Source organism: Pan paniscus, chromosome 7 (assembly GCF_029289425.2).
Source record: "Pan paniscus chromosome 7, NHGRI_mPanPan1-v2.0_pri, whole genome shotgun sequence".
NCBI classification, from domain to species: Eukaryota; Metazoa; Chordata; class Mammalia; order Primates; family Hominidae; genus Pan; species Pan paniscus.
In genome coordinates, this window is record NC_073256.2 from 122,757,358 (window position 1) to 122,784,947 (window position 27,590).

General features: G+C 34.9%; 1 protein-coding gene across 3 annotated transcripts in view; it reads left to right on the plus strand.

Moving 5' to 3' along the window:
• ZFPM2 (zinc finger protein, FOG family member 2) overlaps nt 1-27,590 on the plus strand; it is a 557,988-nt gene that overhangs the window by 161,247 nt on the left and 369,151 nt on the right. For 2 of the 3 annotated variants that reach the window (XM_034966473.3, XM_034966475.4), the window contains exon 2: nt 9,350-9,508. The exons of the other annotated variant lie outside the window; for it this stretch is intronic. In XM_034966473.3, coding sequence (XP_034822364.1) covers nt 9,350-9,508 — 159 coding nt within the window. The remainder of the gene's footprint in view (nt 1-9,349; nt 9,509-27,590) is intronic. 3 annotated transcript variants of the gene reach the window in all.

A 27,590-nucleotide genomic window follows, 5' to 3' on the forward strand; every position in this document is an offset into this window, starting at 1 on the left:
CAGAGTTTCTGAAATCGGTAGACCTGGAGTAGGGTCCATTTCTAATTTGCCTTTCTAGCAAGTTACCAGGTGATGCTATTACCAGGTGATGCTAATGCTGCTGGTCCAGGTACCAAACTTGGAGAACCCTGTGGGCTGATAAACTGCTTGTAATCAGCCAATGAAGCCAGGCATCATTTTGGAAGCAGTTATTTTATTAAAATTTCTTTTTGGAATGTTTTATCAATAATTAATTGCATAGGAAAAGAATCGCTTTAATAGGGCAGAATCAGAATGGGTATTCTAAAATGGAGGATTATAAAAGAGAAATTGACCTACTTGATGAAATGTGGGCTAGATACAAATTGTATTAATTTAGAAGAAAAAAGTTTACATATGCAATGACTAAAACCCGATGCTAAATTTTTTGTTGATTTGTTGATTTTCTTCTCTAATTAAATGTTTCCCCCTCACATCTTTGTAATGAATTGATTATCTTTTCTTCATTTCCTTCATGTAACTGTATTGTTACACATGAAACAAAGAAACGTATGCTGAATGTTTTTAAGGACCACTCTTAATTCATCTTTGCTCTATGAAACGATTTAAGAAACTTGGTCGCCAAAGCCCTTTTTTAGTGTTGTTTGGCTACTGCTTCTGTTGTTGTTTTAATTTAACCCGTACCTTGTCTGATTCACTCTAGCAAAAGAAGGAAATATAAATCCATTCTGGAGTTAAAAGACTCCGTGCCCCATTTAAAACATCCTTTTATACCTATATTTAAAAATAACTTAGAAATCGCTTCCTTTTTACTTGTACTAGCTTAACTTTGTTATATAAACATATAGGGTATTATACACTAATTTTTGATGTAAACGTATTTGATAGTTTTGCAGAATGCAGTTTGTTAGATAAGAATAGTAGCAATATTTTGATGGTGCTTTGAAATTTCTAAAGAAAGTGTATATGTGGTATCTCATAGAAGTCTATAAAGTTATAGATTTTGATTAATTCATTTATGGCACATAATATATATAAGGAGTTCTGTGTTTAGGTTCAGATCCTTTCCTTTCTTACTCATAGGTGCTTTTAAAAAAATCTAACGTCCTACATTCATGCTTTTGATGTTTTTGTTGTGGTAGCAGTTCTCACTTTGGGGAAAAAAAAATTGCTGCTTATCTTATCTCACATCTTCAAGCTGACTTCTAGCAGGGTGAGAGTACACTGAATAGCCAGGAAAAGACCATGGATTTCACACTGTTTAGTGGGATAAACTTTCTCCAACGATAGTAAAATAATAATAATTTGACACTGTGTCTAGATTTTTTAAAAATTTGCCCAGTATTCTCTCACTTTGATTTGGTCTCCAACTTTATTATAATTAACTTCAATTGAAAAATCCTTATTTTGGTAAATATTAAGTGCCTTGGCTAAATGCAAGGTAATATTCTTGCTGCTTTCAGTTGCAAATGTGGGTAAGATAGAATTATAACAAAGGAAGTAAGAAAAATGCACAGATAGCTGGAATCTAGGATATTATATGAGAAGCCTTTCCTGCCCACCCTGCCACCAGTCTCATATCTTGTGAATAAAGTTTGTCTCCTTAACTGGATTATCCACTCAGTTTGGTCTGGGGCCATCTCATCTTATACGTTGTTGTTATCTCAGTGCTTGTCACAGTGCCTACCATGTTTAGCATCCTCAGTAAATATTATTTAAGTGGATAATGAATAAGTTAATGAATAAATAAATACATAAAACTCTCATAAAGAAAAGAGAATAAGCTAATATATAATGCCTTTCATCGTTTGTACTTATTTTCTGTTAGGAGCTTTTTATTATTGAAATATATCTCAATCATATAAAAATATATCATTTCAGTAATGAATATACTTTTGTATTTTTTTCTTGATAGGGTTACCATCTTCAATAGACTGAGATAACTTTATAGGACTCTGGACTGAGACCTGATTACAAAATATTTGAATTTCAATGCCATCTCTGTCACTAACTTCCTGGGTCAATGCACAAGGCATGTACTAATGAACTGAATTTTCTCAATGCCTGAGTTACTTCCTGAGAGTAAATTAGTCATTAGAGATTCTAGTTCAAATTTGCCTGTATTTCTTCCCCTGACTTTATTTTTCCTGTGATATCAGTGTTTAATCTACTGTGTAAGATTAGTTGCTGCTTGCGAGGCTTGCACATGTTCTAAGAAAAATTGTTTTCTTGTTAGCATCATTCAGTTAATTTGAAGGTTCTCAAAGCAAGGCATTTCGGGGGGAATAATATTTACGTAATTTAAATTGTTTTCAAGTTTATATACAAAAACTGTTAATACCACCATCTATAAAAATGGCCAAAGACTTTGTAGCAAAGAATATTACTCCATTTTTATAAGATTAAAGAGTACATTTTTTTCTCCCTAAAGAAACAATTTGAATAAGACCTGACCCCTTCCCCTTCATTTTTCAATGGCGTGTGGTCAAATTGAATTCTCCATTAAAAATTCTCTAATATCTTTTTTTGCATTAACATTTCAAAACTCAATTTAAATATTCACAGATCTCGTTTTTAATAAACTTAACAAAATTCAGGTAATTTCCTTCAACTTTCTTGATTGAAGGACAGCAGTTGGTACAGATATAAAAAAGATGTACAGCTATGAGCAAAAGCCCAAAATCAATTATATATAAGAAATAACATAACACATGGAAAGAAATTAATCAAAAAGAAGAATTTCTACCATATGATTCTCTGGTCTGCTACCTGCAGGCAACAAATGTAAATGAAAAAAATCAACATTCTTCTGGCAGATAAGAGAAAAATTAATAAAAATGTTTCCTTCCTACTAGATCCCCTGATGCCACTATTGTTAAAAGTGAGTGACTGCAGGAAGAACTTGCTCGTTTAAAATAGTATTTTTTATTAGACTACAGAAATAAGATTTTATTCTTGCTGTTAAGCTCAATTACATGAGTTAGTATGGGTTTGCACTGTCCAAAGAGTGTCCCTCTTCTCTGCCCCTTCTCATTAAATGGCTCTGTGGGATATGCATGAGACAAATGTAATAGGAACCGAGTGAGAAGCATTTTGAGGTGTGCCTACAGGGTAATGATTCATAAGAAAGTCTGTGTGTAGCAGCTGAGAACTCTGAGAGAGGAACTACTAAGAGCCACAAGATATGCCCCAGATAAAATTAGTAAAAACGTATTAGTAATTTCAAGCTAGAAACGTTCCTACTGCATAATTAAGAGAGGAGGGGAACATTTTCCTGGGATTTAGCTTTTTAATTTAGAGTCGGGTTATTTTTTTCCCCAATACTAATTGAAGAAACAGGATATATACGTACAGAACATATCATACTAAAATTTTCCTATTAGAAGAGCTTTATATTTTGTATTTTGTGAATGTTATCCTGAAATTAACAGAAATACAAGCCAAGAATACAGATTGTTAGGCAAGGAGTCATCCAATTTTAGTGTCAGTCCACTCCTTCCTTTTCATCACATAGAATATGTAACAAGTTTAAAATGAAAAGTTATATTTTAACTCCTTTTACCTATCAACTAAAATAGAGTATACCTATGTAGAGTTTTGATATATTTGTGTATTTATATATTAATCATGAAGCAGAATTTGTTTATCCCTTTTTATATTTATATTTTGAAAGGTAGCATCATTTGACAAATGTGGCTCGATTATGATGTCACAATTCAAACATTTTATATATATATATACACACACATGCACATATACATATATCTTGTGTTTAAATATATATGTATGTTTCTTCAATTGTATGATTTGGAGGTTCCTTTTGTTTTATATACATTGGAGATCTTTCTTTGCCTGTCCATTCCTTTGTGTGAGTTGGACCTTTTGAAAAAGAGTTTAAAAGAGCATAAAACAGGAGCTGGCAACTTGGGAGAACACCACCATTTTCATTTTCATTGATTAAGATCTCGAGAAATGTATCCCATTGACATAGATTCTTTGTTCTGTGCACAAGTAAAATGACATAAAGTTTGTGATGAAAATTTTAATTTTTAATATTAATAATGCTATCTGATATTAAAATGATCCAAAATGGAATACATTGGGAAGCTCTGGAATAAAAAGGTTTGGAAATATTTGTGTGTTTTTGGGGCAAACTCACCTAGTGGAATTTCTATGCACACTGTGATGGATTATTGTAATTATTGGGAATGATAATATTTTAATGTGACTTTCATCCCACCTGTCAGTTGCAATCAAGGCTGCCCAGTATTCTGAAACAATCTCATTTTGCTAGGTGGCTAGTCTTGTGCAGCTTCTAGAATGCTTAGAATATTAATGCATGAAGAGGAGATTGAATGCTTTCTGTAGTTCCATAATGACAGAGTGTCTTGTTTTAATCAAAAGGCATGCAATGTCAAGCTAGAGTAATGTATAATACATTAATGCCAATAACTGTTTAAGAGAAAAGATCCCTTTTGGGGGATATTATATCAGAACCATAGAAGTTGGCATTTCTTTCCCCTATTAATACATGATAATGTATATTAATTTTTGTAGAACTTAATTTCATCTTAGATGCTTCTTATTCTGAAGTGCTTTGAATTTACCTGAACAAAGACAATCTGACATTTAGGTGAGGATTGTTGTTCCATTTATAGTAGGCTACCAAAGTAGAAAGTTATTATTGAGACAATGTCTGTTGAAAGACATATGTATTTGACTTAATATTTACTATGTTGTTCTTTATCATTTCTTGCATTTTCTCATTGTTTTGCTTATTTTGCATCATTTTCATCCTTATTCCTCAGAATGCCTATATGTTTTCTCATCCCCCCCTTTTTTTTTCTGAAATTTTCTTTGTCACCTTCTAGCTCTTACTCCAGTGGCTATGGATGCATTTCAGGGATTTCTTTAACCCCCTGAAATTGTAGCAATAATTTTCTTATAAATTCATTTATCTGGGGGACTAAGTGCTCCATTAACTGCTTCTTAACCATGCAAATCCACTTTTTAAAATTTCATTTTATTCAGCTATTACATTACCAGTGTATAGGGTTAGACTATTTAATCTTTAATGCCCCATTTGTCATTTACAAACTGCAGATCATTGAAACAACCACCAAATGAAAAATCATCCGATATACCCACCTTAGGCCCAGATTGCACAGTGCAGCTGTTGGTACTGACTAGATGAAAAGCTTCACTGTACATTGGGCTGTCCATCAGCATCGTCAGGTGTGGTGAATCTACACTTCCCTTCTTATCTTCCACTTTCTCTCCAGAGTGCAAAGGTAGCTGTGGCCAATTCAAATGGTCCTGAGTACACAATTGCCTCTCTTCTCTGAAAATGGAAGTACTCAGTACTACTTTGCACTCACCAGAATTTCCCAGTTATTCTCATTGTTCAACCAGTATAGAATATGAGAAGATGTTTACTCATTTATTCTGAGAGACAATGAACAGTGTTATGGGACTAACATATAGCACCACTGTGCTCATAGCTTGAGGATGTAAAACTAATCACTAGCATTTTTAAATGAGGTAAATATTCATATTTATAAACATTGAGACTATTAATTCTGGTGAGTGTGTTTGAATATCTATAAATCAGAAGCAATTGAAGAGCTGAAATTCAGATTTCCTCACACTTGCCTGCCAAGTGGCCTCAATCAGAAGTAATTTTCTCCATGAGGGCACATGGAGCTCGGTCGTGAGCCTTTTCTGAGTAGATATTATTATTTGTGTCAAATTATGTGTGGTGATTTTTCTGAAGTGGACTTCTGTGCCCACTAATCCATACACAGGAGTTTCCTTCATTCCCTCCTTCATTGGTGCTATTAATTGTACTTGTGCTTCAAGTGTCTCTTACCCTTTTAAAATGTTAGTTTATGGCCACCGATTATCTGTAAGGTTTTCCCTGTTAAAGAAACATGCAATGTAGAGAGTAGAGTGAGATCTGATCTTAAACCATAAATATTATGCATTTTAAAAGAAACCTTTTTCCCAAAGCCTGATTTGATGGCATAGCTAAAGAAATGGTTAGTTATTTCACATTTTAAAGTACAGTAATTATATAAAGCTGACACTTGCTTTGGAAGAAATACAAGTTGGTCATCAAATGACCTTCCTATGGCCTGTTTTAAATATTGGCAATGAGATCTCATGTTCAAAAAATTTTGAACAAATGAGCTTAGTATTGTTCACCTTTTATTTGAATTTTGATAATTCATTTTTAAACATATAGGTGCTTCTTTTTAATTCCATGCTTGGAATTGCAAAGGAATAGCCAATATGTAAAATAAAACAACCCTGGAATAGATAATATTAAGATCTTATCAAAAACCTTGATAAATAAAAGATTATGTATATATAAATATACATATGTATTTGTATATATATAAAATTGCCATAACATGACTTTGACATTTAAGAATAAAAAAATGCTTTATGTGTACATTTTTCTTTCACATTTTCCCATGAGCATTTCAATATAATTTTTAATACAATGATTAAATTTAAATTGATATCATACTATTGAAGCCAATTTGTTGTCATTGAATATTTAAAACAATTATTCATTACGTATTATTCTTAGTAAATCCTCTTCTAAAAAAAGTACCTATGTCTAGAATTTCATTTTGTAAAAGGAAAGCATATATATTACTGTTAGTTAAACATTGTATAATATGTATACATTCTTTTTATTATATACAGGCTTTTATAATTGAAGAGCATCCAGAAAAAAAGACTTATTTTTATATTTTTCATATTTTATATATGAAAATATCTGTTGGAGCTTTACTTTTCATTAGTAAAACTCAGAGTATATATTCCAAAAGAAGTATATATTTCAAAAGAAGTATATATTGTAATTTCTGTTATAACTGCTATTAAAAGCTACTTTACATGTTGATTTAGTGTGGGTATAAATTATGTAAATAAAAATAATAGTAATTATTTTATTTTTGATAAGTCTATAAGACTATCTTTCTGACTTTGGGGAGGTGTCTAATATTTTGGTTGACTTTCAGTAATTTGCGAAGAGCAGCAAGAGAGTTTTCCATTTTTAAAGACTAGATCATAAGCATCTATGAATAAATAATTATGTTAATATGAATTGACCATTTTCTAAGTTACCTATGTTTTATAGTTTTGTTTCTGAAGCAATGCATTTATAACTACCAAAGAGTGGTTTGCATAGTAGTATATTAATTAAAAGTATTTTTAAAATCTCTTGACTCATGCCTGTAGTCCCAGCTTCTCCAGAGGCTGAGGTGGGAGGATCACTTAAGCCCAGGAATTTGAAACTGCAGCAAGCTGTGATTGCACCTCTGCATGCCAGCGTGGGTAGCTGAGCCAGACCATTTCTCAAAAAATAATAATAATCTTAAATTTTCACATTGACGTTTTCACTTATCAGTTGGAAACCTTATTCTAGTTAACTAACCTCGTGAACTTCATTTTTCAAATCTACAAAATGAAAATAGTCATAATTCTCATACTTACTTCACTGGATTATTTTAAAGATCATGTAAGAAAGTGCTTTGAATAGTATTTCATTTTGTATACATACCACAGTACATCCATGTAACACAACTGCACTTGTGCCCCTTAAATTATACAAATAAAAAAATAGAAAGTGCTTTGAAACTCTTACATGAAACAAATGATATAGCTCATGTCTTCTTTTGATCAAATTTGTTGTTATAATTACATTTTTTGAAAAAAAAATAAGGGAAATATTATATTATAGTTCTCATTAGACTTAGCATTAATAATTTAACTTGTCTTTTGAAATTATCAAATAAATGATTTAAGGATTGTAATATTTTACATTCTTACTGTTTTATATATTCTTTGCTTGTCTTGCTCTTTGACATAATTATTCTAAAAGGTGAAAGATTATACATTTTAAACTTGAAACAGTTAATAAGATAAAATCTAATATGAGATGCATGACTTTTGAATGTGGTTGGTGCAAAAACAAAATCCATGGTTCTTTTAACCTTCTACCTTGAGCATATGGAATGTATAATAAAACACCATATGACCAGAGTTGGAATTAGGGCATCCTTTTCTTCTTAACATTTGCTCTTTTGAAAAAGGAAAGGTAAAACACATTTTTTTTAAAGGACAAAGAGACTCTAAGAAATTTTTAGTTGGATGTCCCTTCATTTAAACCTATCCAATTATTCTGTCTATGCCAAGGTGTCATATGAATTTAGTCCTTTTACAACTTGCTTTTTGGGGAAACACTAGATACGATACTTATTCTTATTTATCTACATATATATATAAATTGTAGTATATGCACTATTTTAAATTATTTATAAGATTGCTCCTTAGGCTCTGGAAATTTCCTAGGACATTTCTAAAAAGTGAGAGTGAGAGGCTGCCTGAGCTTTGAGTATTTAGCCTGTCTGATGGGACTGCTGCCATGAGTGACAATTAGTACAAATTACCATAATTGTGTTCTTTGGATAAAATGCCACATCACTTCTTTAGGAGCAAATGCAGTTTCTACTTATTAAAATGAGTTGGTTACTTTGATTCTTTAGAGGCAGTCAGAAATTCACAATCAGCCCAGTGGTATTCCCATGTAGTCCACTTCAGATCGGTCTGAACAAATCCAGCCCTCCCTTTCCTTTCAATAAAATAGGTCCATTAATGTAGCGCACCTCACTCTCATTCTCTCCAAGGGAGTTGTATTTTTATTACTGAAAAAGTATCACATAAATACAAATTACATTTTTTCATTAGAAAACCACTTTTCATTTCAGAAAAAATTCAATTAATTATGAATAGGGTTATGCTTTCATCAGGGAGAGAAATATGTAATTTTTCTTCAAGCCTCAAACACATATAATGAAATCTTTTCTCAGAATCCACTCTTAAGATGGATTTTTAAAAGTATAGACTTTATTAAAATCTCAGTTCAATTAAAATGCATTCAATTACTTTAAATCTTTATTAAAATCTCAGGTAAAATTGTACAACAGTGTAAAAGAGACTTGTACTCTTTACCAGGCAGTTAATTCTAACAAATGAACATAAAGTGCACAGTTTTGCTCTTAAAGAGCGAATCAAAAAAATAAGTTTGGGGCTTGAGGTTGGGGGTGGGGACGCAATGGAGATGCAGGTTGCTTTCTATGTTATAACTTCTGACACTGGTTTCCTTGGATCTTTCATCATAGGTCATTGTTTCTTGTATATACGGATGTGGCATTATCTTTTGTGAGTCCCCTTGGTGGTACTACTTAGAGTATATTATTTTTCTCACCACTGTAACAAAAAAAGGCTCTATTTAAGGATTTTATTTCACTGTCTTCCTTGGATATTTTTGGTACAGTGTCCCTGATTCTTTTTCAAGGGCCGCTTGAAGATGCCATTGAAGATGAGGAAGAAGAATGTCCATCAGAGGAAACAGACATCATCTCCAAAGGAGACTTTCCACTGGAGGAAAGCTTTTCCACAGAATTTGGGCCTGAAAATCTGAGCTGCGAAGAAGTGGAATACTTTTGTAACAAAGGTAATTGTTGATGGTTGGATGTAATATGTGAGTCCACTTAAATGATTTTGTAATGTTTTAAAAAAATGCATAATAGTCCTCAGAGTGCTGACACATAATTCAGCCGTCTGAAAATAAGTGCAGATTTTTTTAAACATAAAATTTTATTTCGAGGGACATGAGTAACTCCACTGTAATAACCAGTAATTTTTTATATTGAAACAAATATTTTCATGTTGATTGGCCAATTAACTATGCATATTCTTCATGTTATTGGCCAATTAACTGTGATATATTTAATGTTGATCATTTATTCATTCATTCTTTCAACAAGAATTTATTGAATGTTAATTGTTTGCAAGGCACTAAATTAGGCATTAAATATTAGCACTGAATGAGTCAGAGAGTTCTCAACTAAGGTTCCATCTCATTCCTTTTGAAAACCGAATGCTTTAGGTGTTTAATGTTGACTTTCAACGGTGAGGATGGTGCTGTGGGGATATTGTCAAATAAAAAAATATACATTCTTTCTCCATTCTAGATACTTTTTTGACACATTAACAATATAATCCAAGAAGCACTTGAGACATATCACAGCTTATTTCCAGCCATGATTTGGAGCCAGATGGCCTTGCCAGTGACTGTTCTCATGGAGCATATATACTCATTTGTTTACTTTTTTCATAAGTCAGTTTAAGGTTTCTCATGATTCTTATATATTTATTTTTATCAGATTGTTTTGCAAGTCTTTTATCTCCTGCACCAATGTACCGTTTTCACAAATGCTTGGATCACTTTCTTGGTTTAGAACAGCTGCTTTTGCAGAGGGCTTGACTGGAAGTGTATGTTTCTGTATGTCTGTCTGTGTTTGTGTATGCACCATTTTTATTCAGACATGTTTGTTTTTTATGCAGATAAATATAATAAAGTGGACTTTTGTGTGTGTGTATGTTTGAATTTGTTAATCAGACTTCATAGTCTCAAATCAAGAGTGCCAATGTAGCTTCTCAAAAAAATGTCAATTCACATATCTTGGTGGCCATGTATATATTTAATCATTAAAAGTTCCAGTATCATTTTCTCTTGTTGATGGTGTCAACAAAAAAATGTCAGAAACAAAAGATGTCAGTCAGCTCCCATCCCTGTGGTCAGTAGAACCCCTGGCTCTAAAACTTTGGAAACAGAATGGCACCTGGACACACTGAAATTCAAAAAACCTCCTTAACCATGTAGACCTCAAGATAACTTGTAGCATGGTCCTTGTCTCCTACATCAGAGATTTTTAATTGAAAATGAGAAAAGTATGAACAGAATAGCCTTTTTTCCTAGTGTTGACTCAGATTTTAAGCCAAATTAATATTTTCCTTAGTTGCTAGAACCATTAAATTGATGATATGTAGCCATGGCAATAAATCTAAGCTGTCTGGAGATGGATAATTTTTAAATTTATGTTTGAAGACATCTCAATTTTTTTTCTTATTAGGAAATACATCCTTTTGTGCATTGTAGAAGACCTACCTTATGTTGTGATGTTGCAATAAAGAGAGGAATTGAGAGTTAGAAAGTGAATAAAAGAGTTAACGTATGGATTTATACCTTTTGTCAATTTAATTCATCCAGGAAGGCAGTATGATAGGTATTACTCTGTATGAATTGCAAATTTTGGGACGATCTCTGGTTAAGGGCTATATTTAATGAAAGAGTAAGGGTTCTTTACTCTTACTCTTTCATTAAACTTTTCATTAAACTTTCAAAGAAAGTTTTAAGGTAGTAATTTCCTGGGAGAAAATAGATTTATGGCAAATGCTTACATGAGGATGTAACTATGGTCTTAGGACAGTCACTCCAGCTATACTAATCAGAGTCCTAACTCATGAAAAATAATGACAGACTTTTAGGAATTAAGAAAAAACATTAAATTACAATTGTTCTGAACAAGATTCAGTAGATATTATTATTAATTTTTTTATAAACAGTTGGAAAAATGTTTAATGTCAGATGTACACAAAATAATATTTAGTATATGATATAGAGACCGTATTAAATAATATATAACATATATGTATTATAATTCTGTAATGTTTAGTTTGAAAGTAGAAGGTCATAATGGGTGGGAATAACAATTCCTGTTTTCACATGATATTTTTCAGGATAAATAGTAATATTACTATTGATAGGAAAAGAATTTCATTATTTTACTCTTGCAGAATGTGTGACCAGGGAATTCCCACTGAAGTCAGTTGGAACTGGTACAAAAGAAAGACAACTCTTTGATAGATTTTTCATCCCTTGAGGTCATGCAAGGAGTGTTATCCATTCTTCACTTAAGTTGATGAGCCACAGTGGAAAGAGAATATTTTCTCTCTGGAAAATTAGAAACTAATCTTTCTGTTGAAATTCTCAATTTTTCTCAGTGACGCATAATTATGTTTTATTGCCAGTTGTGAGGAAGAGGACAGATTAGCAATTAAAAGAGTAGAAGTTGCCAGGCCGGTGACTCACGCCTGTAATCCTAGCACTTTGGGAGGCTGAGGCGGGTGGATCACCTGAGGTCAGGAGACCAGCCTGGCCAACACGGCGAAACCCTGTCTCTTCTAAAAGTACAAAAATTAGCCGGGTGTGGTGGTGGGTGCCTATAATCCCAGTTACTCGGGAGGCTGAGACAGGAGAATTGCTTGAACCCAGAAGGCAGAAGTTGCAGTGAGTTGAGATCGCACCACCGCACTCCAGCCTGTGCGACGGGTGCGAGACTCCATCTCAAAAAAAAAAAAAAAAAAGGTAGAAGTATTTAAATGGTTAACAATGCCAGTGTCATTACTGGAAAAGCAAATAAGACATGTTCCTCTGAAGAAAAATATTTTTAGGCCGGGCGCGATGGCTGACGCCTGTAATCCAAGCACTTTGGGAGGCTGAGGCAGGAGGATCACCTGAGGTCAGGAGTTTGAGACCATCCTGGCCAATGTGGCGAAACCCCATCTCTACTAAAATACAAAAATTAACTGGGTGTGGTGGTGGGTGCCTGTAGTCCCAGCTACTTGGGAGGCTGAGGCAGACAGAATTGCTTGAACCCGGGAGGTGGTGGAGGTTACAGACAGCCGAGATTGAGCCACTGCATGCCCGCCTGGGCGACAGAGCAAGACTCCGTCTCAAAAAGAAAAAAATAATAATAATAATATCTTGGGTTCATTAATGAAACTTTTTTTTTGCACATAGTTTAAATCATTTATGACAATTTAAAAATTGTTGATATTTACTGGAAAATGAATTGGATTATTTGGAAGTTTCTTGGTCTAAAGGCTACCCATGACCAAAATTTACCCGTTACCTAGTTAATTATATGGGTCCCAAGCATAAAAATTTTGTAAATTGAATGTTTTTTTCTTGTTAAACAAAGGATATCTTAAAAGTTCAGATCAAAAAATGTGGCTAGAAGGTCTAAGTTCTCCAAACAAGAAATTTTGACACATTATCAGGGGAGCATACTGAGGATAAACATAGAGTTACTACATATTTTTAGTCATATTTTAGCAACTGCATTTTATATAAAACCAGTCATATGTTATCATAACTTTTTTAAAGAAAAACTCTACATTTCTGAAGACATAGCTTATTATAAAGTTTCTACTTCCTTTTGAAATTGAGCATTTCTATTATACAGGATATTTTCAGTGATGAACTAAAATTATAGTTCTTCAATGGCTCTTATTATTGTAACATTTTTGTCAGTTCCACACTGATATTATCTATGTTCTTGTTGAAGGGCAAGTTTTTCTACAAGTCTCAAAGTTGCATTTACTAATATTAGTAAAGTTTCTAGTTATTATAAACAATGTGATTAAATAAGACCCAAATCACTCTTATAATGTAAGATTCCACAGAAATGTCCGAGATTGTTGGTCAGAATTTTATGTTAGCATTAATGTATAAAATTCTTAATTATATAAGTCCATCTCAGAGATACCCTTGTTGTAGTTGCATGCTTAAAATTTGAACCTGGCAATTCTATTGGCATTTCCTATGTCTCTTTTTATTTTGGATTAATTGCACATTTCATGTTCCTATTTTTCATTTCTTTGAAATGAAATGAACTATGTTGATAAAAAGATGCTACTTGAAATTTACTTTGATACCTTTAGATTTTAAACATTTTAACAAAATATAAAGCAATACTTTCAATTTACATTGTCATCTTTTGTTTATGAGTTTAGAGTACGTGGCATCTTGCCTTACAGTATCTCTGGGAGGAAGGAAACAAGCAAAATTATTTCCTTGAATTTATAGATGATGAAGACATCAAGACTCAGTCCATAAGTGCTACATATTTCCTGTGGTACTGAAATTTTCGTTTCAGTTATTTTGTCTGCCTTTCTTCTGGTTTATGTGCCAGACATGGAAGTACATCAGTGTATTTGTAGAACTAAGCAAACCAATATGAACAGAAATATAGGTGGTCTGGAAAGCAACCTCGGGAGTTTGTAGTTATGTCCACTACTGGCAGGTGGGAATGCCTATATATGAGCAATTCTTGGATAAACTCAAAGACAGTGAGTTTCAGAGTGGGATTGGCATGGAGCAGTTCTAATTAATAATTGTAAAGTGAAATAAACATGTTTTGGGATAAATTCCAGGAGAATGTCACAAAATGTGTGAACAGGAAGAATCAGATCAATGTCACTGGTTGCTAGTAGAATGTAATGCTATATAAAAAAGATAACTCAGGTGAGGGGTGTGAGGGATAAAAGACTACACACTGGGAACAGTGTACACTGCTCAAGTGATGGGTGCACCAAAATCTCAGAAATCACCACTGAAGAATTTATTCATGAAACCAAACACCACCTGTTCCCCCAAAACGTATTGAATTACAAAAAACAAAGATAACTCCAAAGAAACTACATGTAAGTCAACTTTGAATTATCTACAATGATTATCTAGAAAAGTTAAAAAGGGTCCTTACAAATTGTTTGCTGATGTTATGCTTTTAAAATAAAGGCCAGAAGGGAAAATGATGCTATCAAAGTTGCTTTGGGAAGACGAAAAATCTTTATGCCTCTTCCTTGCATCTAGATATGAAGAATGGTCAGAGACATTCTTGGGTATAATAATGCCCTAGAGAAATGAACTAAAATTAGACCTCTTCAGTCTGGAAATATTAGGTTTAAAAAGAGGGGTCATGATGGAAATACATAAAATAAGGAAAGATATATGGTGTAACAATGGAAATTCTCACTACATTCAAAAAGAGTCCACATAGTGTGCAGAAAGCAAAGGTTATTTTAAAGATTCTTTAACATAAAAAATGTAAAGCATATTAAAGAAAATAGAATAAAAACCTGGGTTATTCAGACTTGGATTTAATGTTAGCCCCATAAGTAATTAATACCAATTGAAAGCAAACATAATCAGATACTTAATAGGACTGGCAGAAACTTTCACTTCTGTTCACTAGGTCAAATTCAATACAACTCAACCCCTATATTAAGCATCTGCTTTTTGCCAGACCTTCTTCTCAGAACTGGGATACAGCCTTAGACAAAAGTCAGTCCCCACTCTCAGGAGGAGAGAGAGAGAGGCAATAAACAATTGAATCACATTTTATAAAGTTCGGTGAGGTAGAGGATCATGAAGAAAAATAAAGCAGGCAAAGTTGGTAGAGTGAAATAGTGTGCACACACATGCTATTTCATAAAGAGCGATGGGGAAGGTGAACTTTGATTGGAGACTTGAGAGAAAGGAATGAGCTTCCAGTACTGAGTCAAGTCTGCAGTACCTATGAGGTTAGTGTTATAGGAAGCCAGAAGAGGACAGCAGAGAGCTGGGGAGCAGAAGAGGCACTGTCATACCTGTAGAACCTGCTGCTCTTGGAATCTGTTGGATTCCCACTACTATGGAAGCCTTCAGGAACAGAATTGTGGAAAGAAACTATAGTGTGTGAGCCGCAGAAGAGAGTTGCGGTAAGACATGGCCACGACATAGTTTGTATACGCCTGGAGAAGAAAGGCCTGCAGAAAGGAAAGGTTAAGCAGGAAACTGAAACAGGTAAAATGGGGAAGCTGTCAGGGGATACAGATAACTCCAATCAGAATTATCCCTGAAGCCAAGGGCTTGATGAGACTCCATCTGTAGCTCATTAATGTGGTTTCCAGAACAGCAGTTTGGGGGTGTTTGAGGATGATATGAGTCACTTTGTTCCCTTCCATAATAGCAGAGTTGGGTTTGTGTTTTCTATGTCTTTCCACAGTCTTGAATTAGAAAGATCAAGAGGCAGAGAAGTAGAACCAGTTTCATCATCGTACTCAACTTCTTCTGCCGATAGGCTTCCAGGCTCATTGAAATGTTTCCCCCCTCCTCCCATCCTCCTTTCTTTCTGTTGGTTCCTGTAGTTTTGTGGCTTTGTTTAAAGATTAAGAAATAACAGAGGAAAAGCCATATTCCTCCTTGTTACCTGTAACAAATCTAAGTTGAGGTCATTGGCATTAATCCCTCCCTGCCCCTGGTCCCTGAATGTTAAGGTAAAGCAACAAAAGTTTTGTCTAGAGTCTTAATAACGAAAAGAATGCTTTTTTAACTGTATCTTTATGCAGTTTTGGCTGTGGGAGTAGTAACCGTTGTTTTTCATTTGATCCCATGTCAAACATCATAGTATTTTGTTTCCTGTTTTCTTATGTTCAGTTTATTATTACTTTTAGTTCAGAAAGTCTATTTTGCTATATTTTATAAATCCTTTCAATGAACATGCTTTCTTTCCTCCTTGGTTATGCCTTTAATGACATGTTTTTGCCTCCTCTGATGCTTGAGTAACTGGAATCAGAAACTGCATAAGACAGCTCTACCATAATCACTTTGAGTTCAATAAGGAAGGGGACCTTTACAGGCAACTTTTTTCCTTTTTTCTTAACGGGATTAAGAAGCTCAGCTCTTTAAATTCTTGCATATAACATTGACATTTCCAGGGTGTGTTTGGACCAGGGAGTTCAAAGAGAAGGAATAAAAAAGAAAAGCCAATATGACTTTGTTTTTTACCTTGCTGGAGGAACTGTTTGTGCAAATCGCCTGTAAGCTTATTGACCTGAATCTTTGACTCCTTGTTTTCTCTGGATTTGGCTGGAGTGGAGACACTGATGGAGCACTGATAGGGCTGATTGAACAGCCCCCAGCTTTGCTTGGCAGGAACCTCCCTTCCCTTCTCCGCCACCTCCCCCTCCCTCCACATGACATTATTGTTCCTTGGCAGAGCCTGTTTTCCTGGATTCAGTACTTCTTCTTTTTCTTGAAATTTATTTTAAAATCATTAGTTTTTCTTAGGTAAATCATATAGCCATGCAAAATGAGAAGTAATACTTTTTAGAATGTAAAATTACAGGCTAGCGTCCTATAGGCCGGGGCGGTGGCTCACACCTGTAATCCTAGCACTTTGGGAGGCTGAGGCTAGCAGATCAAGAGGTCAGGAGTTTGAGACCAGCCTGGTCAACATGGTGAAATCCCATCTCTAAAAATACAAAAAATACAGGCAGTGGTACACGCCTGTAGTCCCAGCTACTCTGGAGGCTGAGGCAGGAGAATTGCTTGAACACGGGAAGAGGAGGTTGCCATGAGCCGAGATCATGCCACTGCACTCCAGCCTGGGCGACAGAGTGAGAATCCACCTGAAAACAAAAAAAAATAGTGTCCTATAAGTGCTTTTATCTCATGAGGTTGAAAAAATATATACCTTATGACCTTGTGGCATCACTCTTTTATAGCCATCTTAAAAGTCCCAAAACATAGTTTTTGTTTGGAATGAGATTGATTTTTTTAAAAAACCACAATTGTTGGGAAAATGGGAGAGCATGCGAAGGAACTCTGTTCTTATGAGAGTAAACATATTCTTGGTTTTGATGGAATCGGAAGGTATACAAATTTGCTTCATGACTCAGTGTTCTATGTAAGGGTCAGATAAAGCTTTGTCTACTTACCTCATCTCTCATTTCAGATATATCATCATAACAGTTGCAACCAAATTAAAGTGATTAATTTTATACAACGTTTGAAATGACCCATGGTCATTTATATGAGTAACATATGATAATATGTACTACTGTTTAGCATATGACAAACTAAATTCATTGTTCTTTCTGTGAGCTGGCCAACAGATCTCAACTGTGCAGTCTGCTAAAGATATTTTTGAGGCATGTTAAGCTTGATAAAAAGCTCTTAATCTTCTCACATAAATGTAGATTTTCTTATTAATATGTAAAATTTTTCACAATGTTTTCGTTATCATTTGAGAAGCAACAGGCAATATTAAAGTGTTTGCCCACCCATTACCTGATGGGATATCTTTATCTCTGGTAGGCCTAAACATAGACTGTGTAATGGGAAATGTAGAAAGCTGTGGTGCGATGAATTTAATTATAGTAATAAACTCAGCCACTTTTTGTTGTCCTTAAAAGGTCAAGTAAAAATAACTGAATATGTTGCACCAATAAAGTAAATACTGATAAAGGATGCAGATTGCTGTTTCAGCTTCTTTTTTGTCATTCAGTGAGATTCCAGAGATTGGCATTAGGGCTATGTGCCAATTACAATAATTTTAATAATGGTAATAACAACGTCCATTTGCTGACTGCTCCCGAAAGTCAGACATCTTCCTGTGTATGTATCATCTCTAATCAGCTTACTGTCCTACACGGTAGATGCTGTTTTTGCCTGTGACTTCCAGAGGCTCAGCAACTTGGCCAAAGTCAACAAAACTACTAAAGACTAACACAAAATTAAAACTTGCATTATTGGTGCTTAATAAAAATAGAGAACTAATTTTGCTTCCTGATGTCCACTATTATATAACTCTTGTAGAAGGAGGGAGAGGAAAACATCTGAAGAAGGTTAGATATATGAAGTATGAAGCTCACTTTTTCAAGGTATTTTTTAACTGGGCATTTTCTAATAAACACTTACTGTACACGATGTGTCAGTCAAAAATAAGGGTGCTTACAAAACCGAATAAACAAAAAGGCTAACATAAATGAATTAGGGATGTTCTTAAAATATTTCTATCTTTTGGTACTTCTTTAAAGACTGTCAATATAAACCATTTTGTAATAAGAGGAGTTGAGGTTTTGATATAATGTAAGGGGCTATGTTGAAAGCATGTTAGTCTCATTATACTAACTGAAATTATATTACCTTGTTTTAAAGACATTCAATAAGCTACAGTTTCTCACTGCCTGTTTCTTATGATGTTGCTTTCAGGTAATTTGAAAGAGTGAGGACACACCAAAATGTGTGTATTTGGGCAGAAGCCAGTAATAAATGGCAGGAATGTTTACAAATCCATCAAAACTATTTGGATAAGAGCTTCAGCCTTGTAGAAATGTTTGCAAAGTGAACTCTTTAAAATAGTTTGACCTCAACACAAAATAAGACTAAATAAAAAACGAAGAAAGGAAGGAAGGAAGAGGGGAAAAGGGCATTGTTTGCAGGGAAAGCTCTGGGCACTGTGAAAACTTTTCACTTTTCTGAAGGAAATGCAGTACAACAGATGGTAAGAGTGGAAGTGAGATAAACATAGGAACTGGAAAAGTAAGCAATGCATTCTAACAGGTTCTGTATCAAAGATCTGGAGAAGTAGAAAGATTAGACAAGGAACGGTTCTGAAACCTGACGGTGGCTGTATCTTACCAAGTCTTAACACATAGCAGAGATGGAAAGTGGAATTGCACAGACAGTAGGCTGTGATTATATTTTTATGACAGAAAGGAAGGTCTCTTTAAGGATTATTTTTAATGATATAAATTTATCAAGCTGGAAATCTATCATACAGATATATAAAACACTTTGCTTACTATGTATTTAACAATGCGATTTGATGTAATTTCTATTGTTGCTATATGATTAGCTCAAGACACTGTATTTTAGGTCTTATGTAAACTGTAATTTTTTTCAATGCAAATTATGGCCCAGGCAAGTTAGCCAATACTGAGAACCTATGTTACCTGTTTCTGGTCAGCATGGATATGTATGTGTGGCCGTATGTGATCATGCATGTATAGAGGCAGAAAGAGGACTACATAAAGAATGTTCTCATTTCTTAAAGATACAGTGACCTAAGAAGGAGTGACCTAAGAAGGGAAAGAAAACGTGCACAAGTTAGACAAGGAAATATATATATGGAAATAGTGTCAAACTTGGGCTGATTAAGGAAACAATGCGTTCACTCCCAAGCTTCCTTATGGTAATGTGCATCATTCTAATGTGGAAACCACTCACCAGCACGCATCTGCCTCATTTAATCTGTGCATTCTGTACTCCTATATTCTGTATTGGTGGCTGGCTCCTAAACGGAATACCAAAATACAATAACTTTTAACGAGAAACAACAATTCTACAAAAATACAAAGTGATACCAAAAAAAAAAAAAATGGACAGGGAAAGTAGCTTATATGCTAAGGAAAACCCAACTCAGATGTGTTTTATTTACAATATTGGCAGTTGTGCTGGGTGACTTTTAAGGTGCCCCTAAAAATATCAAATTATTAATAAAAGGAATGCATATTGAAAAATTATGTAGTATGCATCTTATTTTCACACTGTTAATTGTTAAATGTATTAGATGTATTCATTTTCCTTTTTAGTTTATTTCACAATTGTTTAATTATTTTTCTAGCAAATGATAGACCTAGGACAGTTCAAAACAGTGTGGGACAGTTCTGAAACTTGCATAATTCAAATAAATACTGGGTGTCGCTTCAGAATTCTGAGGCTCATTTGACAGGGGTTTCTGAACACCTGAGCACTGGGGCAGTACCGTTTATCTGAGAAAGATAGTTCTGACCTTTACTGTGGTTACTATGAGGTTAATGAAGCTTAAACTTCAAAACTTCTCACTTGGACAGACTCCTCCCAAGGCCCTGCACCTAATTTTGTAGGTGGGACTTTGAATTCTTTTTCTTAAGGAGGCCCCCTGAATTGTATAAGCTTTGGTCCCCACCAAGCCTGAATCAACCCCTTTTAGTACCTGTAAGTATTAATGATCTTCAAAGAAGACAACCAAGATCAAGAATGTTGTTTGTTTTCAACTTCCTAATTTGTTGGAAAACCAAACAGATTCACAAAAAAGAGTTTGTGTTTATATTAGATACCTGAATTCCAAATCTATTATCATTATAGGATAAGTTACCCTTTGCCTAAAGAGACCACAGATATTCATGAAAAGCCTGATTTTGAAAGTGCTATGCTAAAAAATGAAGAGAGAGGGAAAGAATTTCTACATTTCTGAAACTCTGGAAAATGCTGTGGGTATTATCTGTGTTTTTCTGGTGTTATCACCAGCAGCCAAGAACCTGTTGCTGGCACTAAGGGAGGAGACGCTGTTGGAAGACCTTGTAGTAAAAATAGTCTGAATGCGTCTTGTGATAACTTATTTGGGACTGTCTCTGGTGTTGGAAGCTAGATGTGCATCTGAGTTAGAAGGAGGCTGATGGGACCTAGAATACTCTTTTTTTTTTTTTTCCCAGAGATGTGGAAACTCTGTTAGGATTAGGTGCAGCTGTTACAGTAGGTTCCCAGAAGTGGCCACAGGACTCTTTGGCTTGTATCCCATTGTCCACAACTTTTTTTTTTTTTTTTTGCGAGATGGAGTCTCACAATGTCACTCAGGCTGGAGTGCAATGGAGCGATCTCGGCTCAGTGCAACCTCTGTCTCACGAGTTCAAGCGATTCTCCTGCCTCAGCCTCCTGAGTAGCTGGGACTACAGGCGCCCCCCACCATGCCTGGATAATTTTTTTTGTATTTTTAGTAGAGACTGGGTTTCAGCATGTTTGTCAGTCTGGTCTCAAACTCCTGACCTCAGGTGACCCGCCCACCTTGACTTCCCAAAGTTCTGGGGTTACAGGCATGAGCCACCACACCTGGCCCACAACTTATATTTATGATGTGGTCCATGCTAAAAGAGAAGCCTCTGTTTTGTTGTCAAGTGGCCATATGCCCAACTCTAAATTATGTTACTATGGAGGGCTTTCAGATTATATAAAATGCATAGCTTTTATTTGCTTTGCTTGGTTATTAGAATAATTAATGAATGAAAGCATAATGGCAGTCAGTGCATTCAACATTCATGCATTAGCTAATCCAGTAAATATTTATTGAACACCTGCTATGTCAGGCATGTGAGACATGCTGTGGATACAATGGTAAGTAAACACAGGGAAGGTCCTGGATATTGTAGAATTTACCTTATAGTGGGGAGGCAGACATTAATAAAATAATCACGCAAATGGTTCAGGGTGAGGAAGGTCAGGGAAAATGTCTGTAAGAATGCGACACTTGGCCAGGCATGGTGGCTCACACCTGTAATCCCAGCACTTTGGGAGGCCAAGGTGGGAGGATTGCTTGAGTCCAGGAGTTTGACACCAGGTTGGCAACATAGGGAGACCTCATCTCTATAAAAAATAACAAACAGAAAACCTAGCAGGGCATGGTGGTGCATACCTGTGGCCCCAGCTACTTGGGAGGCTAAGGTAGAAGAGTTGCTTGGGCCTGGGAGTTTGAGGCCACAGTGAGCCGTGATAGTACCATACCACTGTTCAGACTGGGTGACAGAGCAAGACTGTGTCTCAAAAAAAAAAAAAAAAAAAAGAAAAAGAAAAAAAGAATGTGACACTTGAGCTGGATTAGAAGTTGGCGAGGCATTAACTAGGCAAAAAGAGGTCATAGAGTTTCAGGTAGAGGGAACAGCATTTGAGCGACACCAGCCTGGTGAGCATGCAAGGAGAGCAATAGAGACGGGTGTGAGTTGGGCCAGAGAGACCAGGAAGGACAATGATCATAAGGCTAAGGACAGGAAATAGTAGAGACGAAGCATAAAGAGGAAGATAAATGTTCTGAAAGCTGAAATATGAAATTGCAAATCTGAGCTTTCCATAAGCCATAGTAGAGAGAGAAAATGGAAGAGGAAGATAATTCCAGTGATCAAGCAGGAGGAAAAAACAGGATTTGTCAGGAGAAAGAAATGTTAGCCCTTATTTGTGAGCTCTGAGAGTCATTCATCATTAGAGTGTTTGAACTAGTGTTATATAAAGGGCATTCAGATATGGAATGATGCCTTTGTTAGGCCTAGAATATGCGTTCTCTATTGGCTACTTCTCCAGCCTTAGCATTTTGAATGTGTAGCTTAAATAAGGTCCTATTTAACAATACAATGGAATACTTTGGTAATGAGTGATTGCTTACAAATAATATTCTTAAATAAACACGGAAGCCGACAAACAGAAGGGAAAGTGATTTCTTGCTAGCAGAACAATAGAATTGTGATTGGGTTATAGTACAGAATATCCTCATTTAGAGACCATAAGATGTTACTGTGTCTCTTATTTGGAACAAGGAATGTCTTAGCTATTTAGAATCTTCCTCTGATGGGAATGATATTAGTTAAAGTGAGACTTTTTGAAGGGAAGGTAGGGGAAGGGATAATAAAAATTATTTAAATATAAGCTTTGAAATATAAATTTTAGAAACATTTAAAATAGAATGTCGGACTGGGTGCAGTGGCTCATACCTGTAATCCCAGCACTTTGGGAGGCTGCAGCAGGAGGATCACTTGAGGCTAGGAGTTTGAGACTAGCCTGGGCAATACAGTGAGACACTCATATCTACAAAACATAAAAATAATTAGGTGGGCATGGTGGCTTGGGCCTGTTATTCTAGCTACTTGAGGCTGAGGCAGGAGGATTGCTTGAGCCCAGGAGTTCAAGGTTACAGTGAACTGATTGCATTGTTGCACTCCAGCTTTGGCAAGACTCTGACTCAAAAGAAAAAAAAAATAGAATTCCTTGAATGGTTTGTTTTCCCACACTTGCTTATGTATCTCACCCTTTCATGTGCTTGTTGAGAGAAATAATGAGGAATAAAATTATCAAGAGATAATACCGATGAAAAGTTGTCTTATCTCATGTGGAAATTTCCCTTATGCATCAAATCTTCAGTGAACTTAAACTTTGAGAAAAACTCTTTTCACATGGAGGATAATATTGATAGCAGGGATAAATATTCAGTACTGTGTTCAATAATTCAATGTTCTTTCTTTCTCAGTTATCAATACTTTAATTGTGACTTTTACATGATGTTGGTAAACATAAACATTAGTATTTTCAATATTTTCCCCTTACTAGCTATGATGAAACACTACAAATGGCAGTAGTCATGCATTAACTATAGAAATTGCGGCCGGGCACGGTGGCTCATGCCCGTAATCTCAGCACTTTGGGAGGCCGAGGCGGTTGGATCACAAGGTCAGGAGATCGAGACCATCCTGGCTAACACGGTGAAACCCAATCTCTACTGAAAATACAAAAAATTAGCCAGGCGTGGTGGCGGAAGCCTATAGTCCCAGCTACTTGGGAGATTAGGGCAGGAGAATGGCATGAACCCGGGAGGCGGAGCTTGCAGTGAGCCGAGATCACGCCACTGCACTCCAGCCTGGGAGGCAGAGCGAGACTCCATCTCAAAAAGAAAAAAGAAATTGAGTTTCTTCTCAACATGACAGTGTTAGCCCTGGACCACTGTTATCAACTGTTTCAGGATTGTTTCCTCATCTGCGGTCCTCAAATGTATAGCCAAATAAATGTGGGTTCTAGTCTTTTGATCTGCTTAATCTTTCATATTAAGGAGTCTGAAGCTACTGTCAAAATAATAATATTTTGTCAGATAGGAAAGCCCCAAATAAGTTACAAAGAAGTCACATGCATTTTTTAAAAATAATTGTATACTGAATATAACTACCCAGAAGATGGGAAAACTCTGCATTTTATTATACATAAGTAGTAAGTCAAAGGGAGACCTGAGTTAGAAACCAGGATAGGAATCCACAAACATAATGGATCTATTCTTTTCAAACAGTTGAAATTCTTAATATATTTTTTTTTAGGTATTGCCATAAAGGGAACAGCTGCATGTTTTTATTTTTGTTCCTGGAGATAGAATCATGTCTATATTTTGGTAACATAGAGTTAATTTAACATGACATTTCTGTTTGGATAATCTATAACCAAACAATTGTGTTAAGTTACACAATATTGTGAGGCTATTAGGCAAAGCAAACACAAACTGAATCTTAAACTTTAATGTCCTCGCCCTTCAGTATGAGCTGCAGTTTTCTGTTTTTGACTGTTGAAGTCCTTTAACCAAGGCTATCTTGTCTGATGATAAAACCATAAGTGTATGAAGCTCACACATTTTTCATCTCTTTTATGACCTTATCTTTCATGAGCTTCTTCTGTGAAGGTATCCTAACTATAGGAAGCACCTGGAAAACATATGTGATATCTATTCTCTGATAAGCAGTTGTGAACAAGAAAGTAGATCTGTCACTTCTGAACTGTTCATTGTTAAAAAATACTTTGATGATTTAGCTGATTGCAAAATGCATTATAGGGATGACTAACAGCTACAGTAACACTCCTAGTCAAGAAAGTTCAATAGTTATATTGTACAAGAATTTCTATAAGAGGTTAATATTGATAGGAACTACATGGATTAAAAGAGCAAGGTTGAGAAGGGCTGTTTGCTTGCATGACTGCTTTCAAACACTGCTGCTATTCTGTGCTGAAAAAGTGACTGTCTCGGAATGTGGCAAATCTTTAATTTCTACAGAAGTATTTAACTTTCAGTGAAAAGGTGTTTGTTTGCGGTTTTTAAATTATTTTTGCCTGGCGAGTGGAGCCACTGCTTTTACCACCTTACCAACAATACCTAATAAGGTATTTAAAGATTCTGTTTCATATGTTTCAAAGACTATATTCAAGTGCATTTCCCCGAGCCATTTATGCTATGCATTATATTGCTCGATAACACCTTCAATTTCCTCCTATAGGACTCTCATTGATTCTGAAACCTAGACTAAGAAAAATGGAAAGGCCCACAAAATACGTATGATATCTTTTAAAAGAGTAACAAAAGAGTTTAATCTTGCAATGGAAAACCATTAACTTCATAGCCATAATTTTAGAAATATTATAGATTTTGTTACTGCTTGACATTTATTCCATTTCATCATTTTATGAATTGGTCTCTGGATATATATATAGTGGTTATCCCATTAAATATGTTTGTGCTTTGCTGAAAATACACTGAAATTTCTATTTAAAAGTATATGAATAAAAATTTAGAAAGTAAATGAATGGATGTTAAATGAGTTCCTAGCTCTTTCTGTAATTCTCTTCTTGGCATCTTTTTTCTGTCTTCCTTTCCTCTTCCTATCAACACAGCTTGTGAAGCAGTATCTTAACAAACTTGTCGTTATTATCTTGCTATTAATTATTCATTCCAATTTTCCTAAGCTACTCTAGAGTACTGATTTCAAACATAGAATCAAAAATGGATAGAAGTAAAAAAAAAATGTTGGTCAATAAAGTCAATTTCATTTAAACTAGGAAGAAGCTTGAGTTAATATGAAAATAAAATTGTATTTATAACTTTTTCATGAGAATATATTGGAAGGAAAGAAGCAAGTCTCTATTGTGAGAAAAAAATAGTTTCCTAAAAGTAATTCAAAGATTTCATATTTGATTAAATTATTTGTAATCACTTATTTTTCATTAGTAAAAAGCATTAAAAAATGAATTATGTCAAAACATTACCATAAAAATAAGAACTAGTTTTCTGAGATAAAGTTAGAAGATGAAGGGTCTAAAAGTTGGAAACTTATGACATTTTATTTATTAAATAGAAAGAATGTGCTGAAAGCAATTAATTAGCAAGTGTAATGATATTGCAGTAAGTTATGGTAAAAAGAATGAAACTAAAATCTAATTTTTTAAGTGCTCAGTGAGCAATGGTAATTGATTAACATTTGTATGTAGTTGATTTTTCTAAGTGCCAAGTAAAATAGTAAACCTTAGGGAAAAAATAATGCTTATGAAGATCAAATTCGTTAAACATTTTATTTTAATATGCAAGCGGCTGGGCGCGGTGGCTCACACCTGTAATCCCAGCACTTTGGGAGGCTGAAGCAGGCTGGTCACCTGAGCTCGGGAGTTCGAGATCAGCCTGACCAACATGGAGAAACCCTGTCTCTACTAAAAATACAAAATTGACTGGGTGTGGTGGTGTGTGCCTGTAGGCCCAGCTACTTGGGAAGGCTGAAGCAGGAGAATCGCTTGAGGCAGAGGTTTCAGTGAGCCAAGATTGAGCCATTGCACTCCAGCCTGGGCAACAAGAGCAAAACTCCGTCTCAAAAAAAAAAAAAATTATGCAACCATAATGAAGAAATGGGACTTAAACATGATAAGGATAAAGCAGCTGTCAGATCACATCCTGCTATCTCTGTTGCTTGCCATGTAGTCGACTTTGACAGTAATGTCCTAATAAGTTAGGGGCATGGTCTTTGGAGTCAGACTAACTTGGCATCAAATCCTGGTTCTGCCACTTACTAGCAGTGTGCTTGGGCATCTTTCCACATCTCTCCCCCTTGGTTTATTTTTCTGAACTATAGGAATATTAATACATGGCAGATCTGTTGATGTGATGTTTATAAAGCATTTAGCAATATACCTAGTGCTGAGTAGTGCTTAAGAGATGATAGCCATGTTTAGATTTAATATAGAATCTGATCTTGATGACATGATCTATACCTTATTCATCTTTATGATTTCAGTGTTTTGCATATAGCAGATATTGAAATGAATATAAATTAAATTCTGATCCATTCTGTTTTCTACATCCAAATTTATCATTTCATATGAGATTATTTTGTTTTAGTCATCTTTCTTTTTTATTTGCATTCTTTCTTTAAGAAAAGATTAAATAATTAGAAAGTTTAAACTATTCTTTCCTCTCCAGATTTTTTTATTAATGTGATATATATTGCATACCCCTTACCTAGTTTTATAAGTTGCTTAAAATAGGTGCAAAATGTAATTTATTTTGAGCTGTTAAATGTGTATACTTAACTACTATTGTAGTGCTTCTTTAAATACTCGGCAATACTTATTTTCAGTATCTCTAATTATTTGTAATGAATGAAACAAATTGGAGCAAATCATTCAATGAATCTAGGTTATCAATATTGAGTATTGCTACCAAGTTGAAATCTAAGTTCTACAGTTCTGATTTGGCAGTTAAGTGACA